Raw genomic sequence first — 14,723 nt, 5'->3', positions numbered from 1 at the left:
AGAATCCCCACCTCGTTCACACTGTGAAGTGGGGGGAACAGTCACCTCCCTGGAACGGGAGACCAGGGAAAATCAGGCAGGAGCACAACCGGTGGTGGGCCTGCTGTGCTGACAGCAGTGAAGGGCGTGAAGCCAGAAAGGGCTCGATTAAGGGGCTTGAGATTTGATGTGAACATTAGGTAAAAATCCTGAGCAGAGGTACCATTTGAAAAGGACAGTGAAGGTAAGGTTTCTGGTGGCAGTGGTGGGAGGGGTTGGGGGGTCCTCTTGGCAGAAGCAGTAGCACGGGCACTTCAGACCCCAAGTCCCACCACCCACCCTTCAAGGCTCTCCTCGAAGAGTTCCTGCACTAGTCCACAGCTGATCTCTCTCCCTGACCCTCTGCTCATCTTTTTTTAAAAAAAAATATTTTATTTACTTACTTTTAGAGAAGAGGGGAAGGGAGAGAAACATCAATGTGTGGTTGCCTCTTGCACACCCCTTACTGGGGACCTGGCCTGCATCCCAGGCATGTGCCCTGACTGGGAATCAAACCAGCGACCCTCTGGTTCCCAGGCCGGTGCTCAATCCACTGAGCCACACCAGCCAGGGCTCAGCTTATTATTTTGAAAGTCGCTCTGGTCTTCCCCATTGGATTTTAAGCTCCCTTGGCAAGGATGAGGTCCCACTTCCACTCTTTCCAAACAGGGTCCAAGACCTGGTGGCTTCTGCCTACACCGCCAGTGGAAAGAGTTTTGATTTCCCCAAAGAAGCTTCACACTTTTCACTAGGCTCTGATTACTGAGATTCTCCCTAAAAGTTTGCTGTAAGGGAGTCTCCCCGCTTCTACCAGGCTTAGGCCTTCCTCATGAGAGTCCCCGTCTGGTTTAACAAGACGGGAATGTACTGGTGAGGGTGTGGGGGAACAGGCACTCTTATACACTGCTGGTGGGCGGGTGAGTTATCGGTTTTCACGGAGGACAGTAACTGAGGATGAGCTGTTCCTTGACCCAGCAATACCACTGCTGAGAACACACCCCATAGCTATACTGGCCTATTTACCGCACAAAAAAACACAGAAACAACACTTTTGTCAGTGGGGCACCGACAGTCACTGTGCACCCCCACTAAGATCTCTGAGACACAGCAGGTGGAGAAACAAGGTACAGAACAGTATGCAGTGTCCCCATGGACATGCCTAAGAGTTCTGGAAAGGAAATGGTGGTAGCAGTGGCCTTAGTGGAAGAAAAATGGGGGCTGGGGGACGGGGTGGACAGGAGGCTGGCTTCTCATCTTTAAATTCTGAACCATGTGCGCATATAATTTCCTTAACAATTATGCAACAAATAGCTTTAAAAAAAAATCTCGTCATCGCTATGGGAAAGAAACTGCCCTTTAAACCCCAGAAGCGAAGTTCAGAGAAGTAACGAGGGACTGTGACTGTTCCTCTGAGGACACAACCGTCCCTCCACCTGGCCGCCTCCCAGGCCTGGCCTGCACTCGGAATCCAGTGGTTGCCTAATGCTGTTGGATGGGTGAACGTGCTCCCCCTCTGACAGTAAAGCACCCCCGAACAAGAGGAAATGCAAAGAGCGATGAAGGTGTGTGTGGGGCAGGGGGGTGTGGAGAGGTACCACAGCTGAAAACTGCTTTTGTCTCATGTACTCCTTCACCTTTATCACCTGAGGACCCACATGCAAGGACATGCACAGGCTGTGAGGCGGGCGCCCCACCGAGTCCACTGGAGACTGAACAACCGTGCGTGAGGAACACTGGGTAGAAAAGCTACACAGGTGTTAAACCAAGGAATTTTTGAAGCAGCTTATTACTAGTAGTGGAAAACCACTGGCTTGACCACAAACACAAAGGTGAAAATCTCCTTCAGAGGGGTATTTCATTTATTCAATAAAAGCAGGGCAGTTGGTGAAGACTTGTGAGCACACCTCGCACCAGGGGCAGGTGGGTGCTGGTGGAGAACATCGTCTAAACGGGCTGCCCCCTACTGGCAACCCAAGAGCTGTCTCCTGGATTCAGGGTTTAGCTGGATGCAATCATTCATTCACTCAGCAAAGCCTGCACGTGCAGGCCCACGCTAACTATCTCCGGCACAGCCAGTGCATGAGGTTAAAGGGATAGCTCTGGCCTTTGGCTGTGTTCAGTGACAGGTCCTTGCTCTTACCGCCAAGCACAAGGCAGCTTGGCCTCTCGCGTTGGAGGTATTTCTACAGCAAAAAGGACATAGATTATCTGCACGTATCAGATTATGTGACATGTTAAGAGAAAGTCTGATGGATCCTGAGAAGAGAAACACGCCTGAGAATCCAACGTAGCCAGCCCACACGTGAACACCAAAATCCAAGCAAACCTACTCAAGATAAGTCCCATTCAATCAATACTTGTAAAGGTTTCCTCGTGCTATTTACAGTGTAAAAGCAAATGTACTTTACAAGCAGCTAGGGAATTCTTTATTTGACACTGCCCTAACATGAAAGTTCACACAACTGCTTCTTTCAAACCGTGACCCGGAGCCGTGTGACAACCTGGAAACAGGAACTAGAAGAAGGAGAGCACAATGCCTGGGAGATCTGGAAACATGTACAGAGCTCGGCTGTTCCAGGCTGTTCAACACCCTCTAGTGAGCACCGTCCGGACGTCCGTGTGCGCGGTGTTCAAGTCCTTCAGGGAGGTGAGAGGCCTTTCGACGGCTCTTCAGGTGCCTCCGAATGCTGCTCCCGTGCACCTTCTTTCAGGAGCTGTTTTTTTTCCAATTCAGTTTGGGGTTTGACACCCACGGGTTCAGGTTTCCAGGAGCCATGACTCTCCTCCTGTTGCTGAAAAGACCAGACATAAGTGTGTCACACAGATGTCACACTTGCACTTGAGTAGCTGGCTGAAGCTACGTGACTCAGGCACCTTCTATCACTGAGTCAAAAATTTAGCATTAACATTTTCGATCAAATTCCACTGTTAACAACCAACGTGATGAAAAATCTCCACAGAGGCACAATTTCAAAAACCCAGTACCAGCTCACTGGCTCCAAGTCTCAGTCACAGCCACAGAGCTGCGGCGTGTCCCGTCTCAGAGGACTTGCCTTGGGGTTTCCCTAAGGAACGCGAGCCAAGGCTGGGGAAAAGAAAACCAAGCCTTCTGACAAATACCGCCTCCCAGCCCCTGAAAAAGATCACGTGTAACCTCTGACAAATAGACAACTAATCCTAACAACAATTTTGAGAATAAAAATACTCACAGCCCTTGCTTCTCCTACTCGTCTTAAAATGACTCCTTCTGCCAATAAAGCCTTCCCTGTTTCCACAAATAATTTCTCTTCGTCTGTCTCTCCAAGTTTCTGCAGCTCCATGTACTTCTCCACGAACCTGGAATGCCAACAAGCAGTTGAGTCTTAGGTCGGTGTGCTGAGAGTTGTCAAGACCCGCAGTTACACGGCGTGACGCGGTCCCCGCAGACCTTCCCACAGCAACACGGTTTCCTCTAGCGCCGTGCAACACAGCTCCTCGGACTGAGGGCTAAATTCTTCAAAATGAAAAAATAAAGTCACCCAGAGTTTATAAAATAACTTACCGTTGACAGGTGGACTTGAAGTTTGGATTGAATAGATCGAAGGCTTTCTGACCAGATCCATAGGCTGAATAAAATTTCCTGGGAAATACAAACAACACAAAATAAATCTCCAGTTATAGATCATGGCCAAGAACAGACGGAGAGGTAACTGCTAGGCCCTGAGGAGTTAGGTAGCACATGACCTGCGTAGTCTGAGCCTGATAGTTTTGGGGTTTTGTCTTTAAACGAGTAAAGCATAAGTAATGCATGCACACAGTAAATCCGCCAAATGTTACACAAAGGTATCCAGTGAAAAGTAACACTCCTCCTCACCTCTACACCCCAATTCTCCAGCTGCCTTCCCAAGAGGTAACACTAACCAGTTTCTCGTACATCCACCCAGGACTGGCCTCCTGACACGCAAGCATATAGGCATCTATCACTCCGTCTGCAGCCGCACTGTTTAACCTCAAGGACAGTAAGCATGATTCTACATCTTGCCTTTTTTCACTTGACATTTCTTAGAGATCATTTCAAATCAGCGCATGCAGACTGTTTGCAGTCCTTTGCTGCTCTAAGCAGTACTACAGTGATTACCTTTATCTCTATTTGTCAGTGCACTGTGCAAATAAGTCTGTGGAATGAATTCATAAAAATGGTATTACTGGGTCAAGGAATGTGTACTTGCAACTTGGCCTGCCCAGTTGCCAAAATGCTTTCCAAAGCAGTTGTGCCAATTTCCACTCACCAGCAATGTATGACAGTGCCTGTCTGCCCATACCCTGACCAAATTACATCTGCCAACTTCATGGTCTTTGTCAACTTGATAGCTGAAAAATTATTACTCATGGTAGTCTTGGTTTTTCTCCCGAGGCAGACTGAGCATCTTATCATGTTTAAAAGCAAACTGAATTTCCTTTTCTGTGACCTGTCTGTTTGCTGATTTTTCCACTTGGTGGTCTTCTTCTTATTGACTTATGAGCAAACTTGATAGCAGTAAAAAAAGGATATTGGCCCTTTGTCATGTGTGCTGCAAATTTTTTTCCCAGTATGTTGGCTGAGTTTTGATTTTGCTTATGGTACTTTTTTTGTGCAGAAAATTTTAATATTTTCCTTTCTAGTCCTGGATTTTATGTCACTCTTAAAAAGTCCTCTATCACTCAGGCTATACTTAAAGCTCTCCCATGTTTTTTTCCAGTACTTTTATGATTTTGCTTTTTTATACTTAAGTGTTGATACATCTACAATGTATTTTGTTGTTATAAGCTCTCAAAAATACAAAACGCAACCCCCCAAAAGCAGCCACAAAGATAAATGTTCAAAAAATGGTTTAAATAAAAGGTGTTGTTATTCTGACGTTGCCAGCAATAAAAGAGACCTATACAATATTCCACGCTGTCCAGTGTACTGTAACCCAGTTCCAACTGCCATCTGCACAGAAGTACAAATGATTTTAATGTATACACGAGCCTGGAAAGCATGCTGACTACGTGCATCCAATGGACCTGAGCAAGTCTTAAAAAAAGTACTTAATGCCCCAAAGTTCCTGTGTCCTACCTGAAAATGTCCACGTAGAGCAGAAACCTATTTGTTTTCCTACCTCAAAGGAGTGTTAAGGGGTGGGTGCTATCCTCAAGTGAAAGGTGCCTGGACCTCAACAGAGAACACAATAACTTTATAGATTCTGTTTTCTTAGCCCAGGAATAAGGGTAAGGATAATGGATATGTGTTAACTTCAATTAGGCACAGTCTCTGAGCTTAACATTTAAGACAAAAGAAACCATACAAATTCCAGGTACTAAAACTAACTGACAAGTATTTGGGGGACAGGGCTTTGTCAGTGAACTTCCAGTTTGTTGACTTCCTTAAGCCTCAGAGACCACATGGCTAACAGGGAGAGAAGGGTACCTACCTTACAAGGTTAGAGTAAACCCTAAATGAGATAATGTTGCTTTAGTGCTTAGCGTCGTGCCTGCTGCAAAACACGTGCAGAAACATGTAGCTGTAATTGCTGGGCTCCATGTTCTACTTCTCAGAACTAACTTTCTCTCACATGGGGGAGGGCACTGATTCCCTAATTTTGCTAAGATTACAAGCCCTTCTCCATAGGTCAAGCCCTGACTCGATTCCTATTTAAGTATCAGACTGCTAGCTAAACCCTCCCTTCCACGGTTCCGCCGCGTCCTATCGCAACTTACGCTCGAATCACATCCTCGTGGTAGAAGATGTCCTGGATGGAAGCCTTGGCTTTGCCGTATCGCAAGCGGGGCCTTCGGAAGACCGGCTCCCTCAGCGGGGGAAAGGCCTTATATATGTCAAACCAGAGGGGCTTCTCCTTCAATACCCCAGCCCGCATGAGGTCCCGAGTCCTTAAGGAAGGAAAAGAAGGAAAGTCAGTCGGTCACAACTGCCTAAGCCCTGAATCAGTCTAACCACGGTCTGGGGCATCAGCGGGATCATGGAGACCTCAGCACAGAACTGGAAGGAAGGCATTGCAGGGGTGCTCCACACACACACACACACACACACACACACACACACACACACACACACACACACAGGTGAGATGGTTCCATATTCCAAACCAAGCTACCCAAGCTCCAGGGGTTAAGTCCTTCTACCTCTGTGCGTGCGTCCCACTCCCTCGCCCCATTCCCGCCACGCCAAATGCAAAGGTCCAGCCAGGCCCATCAGCCTCCTCCTCCCTTCCTCTCTCTAGACCTCCAAGCGGGGCAGGTAACGGTGCAATCTTGAGCGTGAAAGACTAGAAACTCCAGGAGCGACGTCGTCCAGCACCACTCCGGAGCAGGACAGAGCACAGGTGGGGCTCCCCCGCCACCCCCCGGCTCCGACACCGCACCCTGGAGAAGACCTCCCGATGCTCGCACCCACTCAGGCTGAGAGCCCCCGCCCGGGGGAGTCACCCTCGGCCAGCCACGGCTCGGAGCACGCACCGCGAGAAAATGCTGCCCACGGTTTCCAGCCGGCTCCCCGCCATGGCCGAGCCTCTCTCCCGGCTCGGTTAGTAGCTGCCGGAAGCGGAAGCGCCAGCGGCAGACGAAGGAGGCGTGAGTGGCTAGCCGAGCGGAGGAACCTCGGGTTTACACCACAGCCCCGAAGGGTAACCGGAGCCAGGCAGAAGCAAAGGATAGACCGAACTAGCGCACTTCTAGGCTACTTGCCAGCTTCAGACAGGAGCACTCGATAGCCGAGCCGAAAGGCGGGGAGCGAGCCAAAGCCGGGCAAATGCAAAGTACGATCGTTCGTTCGCTGGGAGAGATTAATTTTAATGGTTGCTTTACCATTTCTGGCCTCACTGAGCTAACTCCAGCGCGCTGGTGGGGCCGCACGGTGGGACGATGACGAGGAGGGAGGTGAAGGCACAGCCCACGTCCTGGGAGAGCCAACTAGAAGGTCACCAGCACTAGGCCCCAACTGCGCTTTATCTTGGTTGGAGTCATGGACTACGCAGAAGGAAACTGAGGCCGGGGAGGTGCAAGTTACCTGCCCAGAGTCACACTGGTGCCCTAGCCGCGGTCCTCTGCCTCCTGCTCTTTGGCCTCTCCTTACCCCCCACTAAACCCTTGAGCCTTGGAGCGCCACCTGCATCGTTCTAATAGGGATGTTGTGGACAATTAGTGGTTTCTCCCCAGGAGGCCTAGCTGCCTAACTCCTCCTTGGAACTTGGAAAGTTAGGAGTGTCCGGAACAAACAAATTCCGAGGAAAAAAAACTAAAAATCTGAGGAAAGTAAACTCTCAGGGTTACCTTTTGGCTTAATAATCATACTTTGGGTAAAGTACCTCCACAGCAATTAAAGCACAATTTCAAGGGAATATTTGTGCGAGGGTCATCATTGCAGCATTGTTTGTGGTGGCAAAACAATAATATGGCTAATGGGAAATGGCCGGGAAATTATGGTACATATATCCTATGCAGCTATTTAAGTAAATGAGTTAGTTCCCTATATATTTACCTAGATGAATACCCATGACATAGTTAAATGAAAAAGGGAGTTTCGGAGAAACGCCTTTAGCGAGACCCTAACATGTTGAAGGAAAAAAGAAAACACGTTACAGTATGTGTGTTTGTGTGAGGATAGAAACTTGTGGAAGGACACATTGGCTGTAAACATTAGCTCTCTCCAGTAAAATTGCTGAAGGGTGAGGGGGAATTTTTTCTTTATCCCTCAGAGTTTGACCTGTAAAGAGTTTGTATGCGTATTTGAACTTTTTAATCCAGTGGAACCTTTTGAATCATGTACACACACAATGTCTCCCGGGAGCCTATTATCTTTGTCAGCAAGAAAGAGCATCTGGTTGTCCCAGAGCCCTCTTGCTCCGGGGGAGGCTGGAGAGGAGGAGGAAAGGAATGTGTGATGAGCAGTTACTGCTTGTTTGTGTTATCTCACTATCCACACACCTACCCACAGGTGGCTATTATTATCTTCTTATAGATTAGAAAGTGAGGCCTCAGGGAGTTAAGTAACTTGTCTGATAGGTAACTGACACAGCCAGGCTTCCTGCCCAGCCTGGGCCCTTTCCAGTTCTCCATAGTGACTCCTTAGCTATGCTTCAAGCTGGAGACTGGGGAATGGAGGAGGTCAGACAACTCTGGCCCCAGGAGCAGAGGACAGGGTGATTTGAGGCCAGGGCTAAACTGAGAGGTGGGTGTCACTGCTGCCGCAGAGCCCTTTGGAGCAGAAAAGAGAGCAGAGCTCTGGCTGCTGGGCTAACCTAAGTGTGGAGGCTCTCCCAGCCGTAGGAAGGTCGAGAAGACTTTGCTGGAGGGAGAACAAACACACTCCCAGCTAAATATAGTCTCCGCAGGCCTCATAACAAGTTTCTAATTCTGTCCAAGTCAGAGCTAGTTGTCAGCCCAGACCACAAACACACTTCCTTTCTCCCACTCAGGCCTGCCCCCATAGGCCACTGCAGTTACGGCTGCTAAGGACATAGAAAAGTTTATTCCAAGTTCAGGGAGAGAACGCGAAGATTCAACCCCTCAATAGGGCAGGAATGGCAAGACAAGAATTTTCTCTCTAGATCCTCGTGGAGAAGTCCCTTCCTCTTCTGAGCCTTTCGACTTTCCCTTCCAGCATCTTATCTAATCTTTCAGTGACCAATGAGCAGAATGTTGGCAGGTAGAGTAAGGGGACCATGGAGATAAAGTGGCAGGCTGGATTGGGAACCCTCTGAACCTGCAACAGGAAGTGTGCACCCCAGGGCGTGTTCATTCATAATATAGGAGGAAGCTGTCGGGCTTGCTTTCTTCTCACCACAGCCTGTCAAGGCTTCAAGGGACTGACGCGCTCCTGCCATGCACCGCACCAGGAACCCGGAGTATCGCATTCCATCGTTCAACCACCGGATGCCATAGGTAATCTTCTGGCAATCTTACAGATGAGGAAAGAGAGCTGATAAACTCTCCAAAAGGCATGTTCCTTTCCCCATCCACTCAGCCCCAATTTAGTCCCACCACATCACACTGTGGATGTGCCCACCAATGGGGTCACTGTAGGTAATTTCCATAACTTTTCAAGCCTGTTTCCCCATATGTGAAAATGTGGATGGCAGTGTCAACTATCTTGTCTGCGTGGCTTGAGCAAGAGTAGAAGCGGTCATTCTCACAAAACGCTCATCGCAGCACGCATAGCAAGTCCTCATGATTAACAAACCCGATTGCTGTCAACGTCGCCACGGCTGTGGTGTCCCGTGAACCACAGATTTCCGCCTGGGACTGCATCATTTCGATGATATGTTATAGGTTGCCTTATTGTTTTATTTTCTTGTTAAGTGTTCCTCTCACTCCACAAACATTTAAGCATCTCCCTGACCCCGGGCTGAGTCCTAGAGAAGCTGACTCTCCAGTGGGTGAGACAGAGAGGCAAATTCATAACCGATAACTTACGTGCTGCAGAGCTCATTGGTTGTCAAGTTCGCTGAGGCTGCCAAAACAAAACATTACCAGCCAGGTGGGTGGCTTAAACGATAGAAGTTTATTTCCTCACAATGCTGGAGGCTGGAAGCCCAGACTAAGGCTTTGGCAGGTCAGTTTTTTTCTGCTGCCTGTCTCTAAAGACTCTGTCTCCAAATACATTCACATCCTGAGGTCCTGAGGTACTGAGGCTGGGACTTCAACATACAAATCCTGGAGGGACACCATTCAGCCCAAAACGTTGGGAAGTATTTGTGCTGAATAGTGTTTATTGGCCCATCTAGATATGCATGTACTCTGTGCCCCAGGAGGCTGCCTTGTACAGACTACACTGCCTGCCCCCCGCCCAGTTGGTACTCTGATGCGAGGCATTGGCAGGGCACTGGAAAGAAGGAGGAGAGTGAAGCAAGTCTCCGTTCCCCTGGCTGCCTCCCTGCACAGCCCAGGAGCGTAAAGTCCCAGGTCCCACCACGAGGCCTCTTCCCACAACTTTCACCAGGTTCCAGTCACTGTTCTTCCCTCATCCCGTCAGACTTAGACACAGCAAACTGTACCCCTCAGGTACTAGCTGTGGGGGGTAGGCCATCCCTTGTGGCTTCCCTCCCCTCTGCCCACATCTTTGTAAATAGCGCCCGGGAGTTGATCAGACGAAAAGTGGAAGGGCATCCCCAACAGCACAACAGCTTTGGTAAGTGGAAATCCCAGCATATTGATGAAGTCATTAATATTGCTACTCACCTTTGGCAGAAAGCCAGGAGCAGGGGAAATCAGCAGTTGCTTTAAAAGGAGAAAAGCAACAGTACAAGGAGCCGGGGGACGGAGACCAAGGAGAGAGGGGTTCGGGGAGGAGGCACTGCACCTCACCTCCAGGCTGTTTCTGTGTGCACACTCCGACAGGGTGAACATGTCCCCATGGGACCTGCTCCCCCCTCCCTCAGCTTATTGCTCTCACAATTTGGTGTTGTAACTCTGTTTACTTGTCTGAGTCTGTCTCACTGGGCCTCTCTGAGGGCAGGAACCAGGGCTCTTATCTCTGCCCGTCACACCCATCCTGGTGCGTGGCCCAGAGCTGGCTGTTAGAAAGAGTTTTCTAGTGAACAGCACGGATGAATAAAGCAAAGCTAGGACAAATGAGGGTACAGCCATCTCAGCTCCCCCTTGCTGCCTGCCTTCCCCAGATACATTCACAGGGAGGAAGCTGTGGCTGAGTGGCAATAACCCTCCACCCCACCATGCACCTGGTCATTTCCAGTTCCGGCTGTCCTCTGTGCCCCACTGACGCATAGATCCCTTTACAAACCGCTAGGCCTCAGTTTTGTCATCTGTAAGACGGGCATAACCATAGCACCCACCACATGGCCTTGTTGTGAGGCCTCAGTGGGTGAATAACCTGCTGAGTGTTTAGATTAGTGCCTGCTGGGTAGTAACTGCTCAATTAATAGGAGTGGTAATAACATTTCTGAACATTCCATGCTTAAGAGCAATAAAGCACACTTTTAAATTACACCTACAATTAAATGACACCTAGCAATTTGCAAGGCATTTTCACACAGCTGCCCGTTCATTTCTTCAGCAAACAGCAACTCAGCCCTGGAGGAAAATCAGAGTTCAGGCAGAGGAGAGAGAAGCACTGGATGCTTACACCCACCCTGGGAGGTCTGAATTGTTGTGGCTCCTTTTGTAGCCAAGGAAACAGGAGCCAGCTGGGCCTGGAGCAACACTCTGGCCTGTTATTACTGGAATCAATCTATTGAAGTTTTCCCAGCAGGGATGAGACCCTTGAAGGCAGACATTTCTGGGCTGGTATGGGCCCTTCTTTTCTTGTGGAAGGCACAGCAACTCAATCTTTAATGTGCACCTGAACCTCCTGGGATCCTTGGGAAATGCAGATTCTGACCCAGGAGGGCTGGAGTAAGGGCTGAAACTCTGCCTTTCTGACCAGCTTCCAGGTTGGTGTCGATGGCGACCACATCCACAGACCACACTATAAACAGCAAGGTCACAGCGAGGCAGGCCTGTGCTGAGCTTGTACTGGGCTCCACAGCTCCTTACATCAGAGTCCCTGGAATAATCCTTTTGACCTGATGAGAAAGGATGACCTTTTACTCTCTAAAATGACAAGGAGGGGAAATGCCGGTTGAGTGGGGCCTGACGCTTGTATAATTGTAGTGGCTCTTTTAAGAAAAAAAAATTACAAGAATGTCTTTGTTTTGAAAATTTCACAAACTCCAAGACATGTGACCAAAGTAAAGTCCCTTTGTTTGGCCTTAGGCCAAACAGGTAGTCAGCTCTTCCTTCTGGGAAAATGGTGTTTGACTGCCACTCCTGAGATAACCTGAGATAACCACCAGGTGGCAGTAGATTTGCACAGTGCTCGTCAACCCCCCCTCCCCTGCCCCATTCATCAGAAATTTCCAAGTCTTCCTCAAGCTGGCCAACAAACTAACCTATGCTGTGATATGGGCAAAAGGAGTTTATGTGCTTCTCTCTCAGAAGCATATTTGCCATTTAATGGGAATATTAACATTGTTTTTTAAACCAGATATAGAGTGCTAATAGACGAGTTCTAGGCATACTGTTGGATCGTGGACCACTATGGAGATATCTTTAAGCAGGTGGACCTTTCTACTCTCCACAAATTACATCTCTGCAGGAGTTCTAGCTCTTACCACCCGTTCCTCCCAATATAGTTTAGTGTTCAAGCACCAATTCTAGAGTTCAGCTGCCAGGGTTCAAATCCAGGTACCACCACTTACTAAGGGTGATGTTCAGTAAGGGCCTTAACATCTCTCTGGCTCAGTTTTCTGATCTGTCAAGTGGGAATAACAATACTGATTTTATGTCATCGTTGTGGGGACTCGGTAAAATAAGATGTAAAGCACCTCTGAAAAGTGACCAGCATATAGTCAGCACCCTTAACCATCTAGAATCCTCGCTATCCCCACACCTTGCCTGCCTTCTGCAAGCCAAGTTCTTCTCCTGTCCTTCCTCCAACCTCACCCCCCTATCAGGTGCTTCAAAGAACAGAGGGAGGTTTGAGACCCCAGCCTGGTGACAAGCAGACCAGTTCTTCTGGGCGCAGTGTTCTCCTGACTCCATGACTTCCTCTCAGGTTGGGGTTGAGCCCTGGGGAGAGCAAAGCATCCAAGTGGAGAGGGAAACTCGGCATTTTTGCAGGAGATAGATCCATATCACCTTGTGTGTACCAAGAGCCCGGGATTTGCAGATGAGCATGGTGTGTGAGGGCAGATGGCTGGGGTGGTCGTCCGGCCTGGCCCAACTCCTCCCTGGGATCTACAGACACTGCCCATCTGCACTCTTCTGCATTCCTGTTGGACGCAGTAAGCTTTTTTTGCCTTCTCTCCCCATGCCCCCCTCTCTGGTTCCAATCCCCGTCCATCCCATCTACATTAATAGGCAAAATGGTGCATGGTTCTCAAACTTTGTTGCGTATTCGAATCACGTGAGGTACTTTTACCATCTGATCCCCAGGCTAACTCCCAAACCAATTGAACTAGAATCTCTGGGAGTGGAATCCAAGCATCAGAGAACCAGTGTTGTAGAATAGTGTTTCTCAAGCCTTAACATCCATACGAGTCACCTGATGATTTTTTTTGTGAAAACGCACATTTTGGTTCAGTAGGGCTCAGGTAGAGTCCGAGCCCCAGATGATGCCGACACCGCTGGTCTGAAGACCAAACCTGGAGCAGCAAGGTTGTAGAACTATGCTCTTCAGGTGGGAGCTTGTATTCAGACCCCTCTGGAGGGCCTGTGAAAACACGGCCCTGGTTCAGGGCCAGGAGATCTGGAGGGGGGGCCAAGCACATGCATTCTAATAGGATCCCAGGCCACGTCAGGGCTGCCGGCCCGCAGAGCACACTCAGAGTGGCAGCAGTGCTGAGGAAGGAACACAGGTTTAGGACTCAGGGCGCCCTGGCCCTGTTTCCTGGCTTTGCAACTTGCTAGCTCTGTGATGTTGGGTAAGTTATTTAATCTTGCTGAACTATCATGACCTCGCCTGTAAAGTGTCCATTTATTGGGCAAGATTAATTGGGCTAGCATGAAACACCTAACTGACTGCTTAGTGCACGGGTTCTCAAATTTCACTGCAAACTTGAATTACCAGAAGAGTTTTAAAAGAAAACAAGCCATGGATGTTAATTTAATTGGTCTGGGGTACTGAGCATCAGGAGTTTTTTTAAAAGCTACTCAGGTAACTCTACTGTGCAGCCAGAACTAGGCAGTGGCCTGACAGCATGGCCCCCAAATGTGAGTGAACATCAGAATCACAGGTTGCTGGGCTGCACTCCCGGAGTTGCTGATTCAGTAGGGCCTGGGTGGGGCTGAGAAGCGTCATTTCCAACAAGGCTCCAGGCTCCTGGGATGATACTGGTCCACAGCCTCCAGTAGAGAATGTGCAGAGCTGGGGTTAGAGGATACCTTGGCTGTCCCAGGTCCGAACAGCAAGTCTGAAGCATCACCAGCTGTCCCGGGTTTGCCTATGTACACGCCCACCTCCATCTAACAGGGGTGGGAAGAGAACCTCTTTGTAGGGAGGGCAAGAGCCCACACAGTTTGTCCTCAAGGAGAGGGTAGGACCACTGAGCTCAAACATGGCATCGGGGGAAGAGTAGTGGCTTTGGCCTGAGTGACCTGGGGCCCAGAAAGGACATGTGTAGGTGGAAGTCACAAGGAGGCCTTTGGGCTCAACACTGGAATAACTTTTTAACCTTGCAAACTGCCCCATCTGGAAAGGGAACCAGCGTCCTCTTTCCGCAGTGAGTGGGAGGTAGCCCAGCTGAGCTGGAAAGCTGGAAGGCTGGAAAGCTGTCGGGGAAAGCTAGAGATGTCTGCAGGCCCTTTGAAGTCTGAGATCGAACATCCTTCCAGCCTCCAGTCTGCCTTTTCTCCAGAGCTTTCTGTTTATTTAGGAAGGTGACAAGCTGGAGCTTTTGCCAGAAGCTGGTTTTCCTATCAGTAAGCGATTTGCTTTCCCAGGGTAAACAGGAAGGCAACCTCGGAGAGCAAAGCCAGCAGGTCGGCAAAGCGGCAGCAGGTGTCACCTCATAAGTGCATTGCAGAGAAGTCTGAGCCCTCTGGGCCTGACAGACGCTGCAGCTTAGTGGGAGGCGGGGGTGGGAAGCGAGGCAGGTGGCCTACGCGGCAGTGACGCGGGGCTCCCGGGGTCAAACGGTGCTGGGGCAGGGCAGGAGAGAGACGAGAGGGTTCAGCCCACGCTGCCGGCCACA

The 14,723-nt window shown here is 49.4% G+C and overlaps 1 protein-coding gene across 1 annotated transcript; it reads right to left on the bottom strand.

Moving 5' to 3' along the window:
* Positions 1–2,418: 2,418 nt before the first annotated feature.
* Positions 2,419–6,647, bottom strand: MRPS23 (mitochondrial ribosomal protein S23). The gene is made up of 5 exons (XM_045837470.1): positions 6,493–6,647; positions 5,737–5,907; positions 3,560–3,637; positions 3,228–3,354; positions 2,419–2,810 (listed from the first exon to the last, which is right to left on the bottom strand). The coding sequence occupies exons 1-5, from the start codon at positions 6,534–6,536 to the stop codon at positions 2,658–2,660; spliced, it is 573 nt and encodes a 190-aa protein (XP_045693426.1). The 5' UTR covers positions 6,537–6,647; the 3' UTR covers positions 2,419–2,657.
* Between the last annotated feature and the right edge of the window lie 8,076 nt (positions 6,648–14,723).

This window comes from Phyllostomus hastatus, unplaced genomic scaffold, assembly GCF_019186645.2.
Source record: "Phyllostomus hastatus isolate PE091 unplaced genomic scaffold, TTU_PhHast_1.1 phas_contig_210, whole genome shotgun sequence".
In the NCBI taxonomy this organism is placed as follows: Eukaryota; Metazoa; Chordata; class Mammalia; order Chiroptera; family Phyllostomidae; genus Phyllostomus; species Phyllostomus hastatus.
Note: the sequence above shows the minus strand (reverse complement) of the source record. Positions and strands in the feature narration are given on the sequence as shown.

What these genes read in the sequence shown, in the direction of transcription:
- MRPS23 (XM_045837470.1), bottom strand. Translation starts at nt 6,536, where the DNA reads ATGGCGGGGAGCCGGCTGGAAACCGTGGGCAGCATTTTCTCGCG. An exon ending in CACGAGGATGTGATTCGAGC is followed by an intron (nt 3,638 to 5,736) that starts GTAAGTTGCGAT and finishes TGTATTTCCCAG; the next exon opens with GAAATTTTATTCAGCCTATG. An exon ending in GAGTAGGAGAAGCAAGGGCT is followed by an intron (nt 2,811 to 3,227) that starts GTGAGTATTTTT and finishes TGGTCTTTTCAG; the next exon opens with CAACAGGAGGAGAGTCATGG.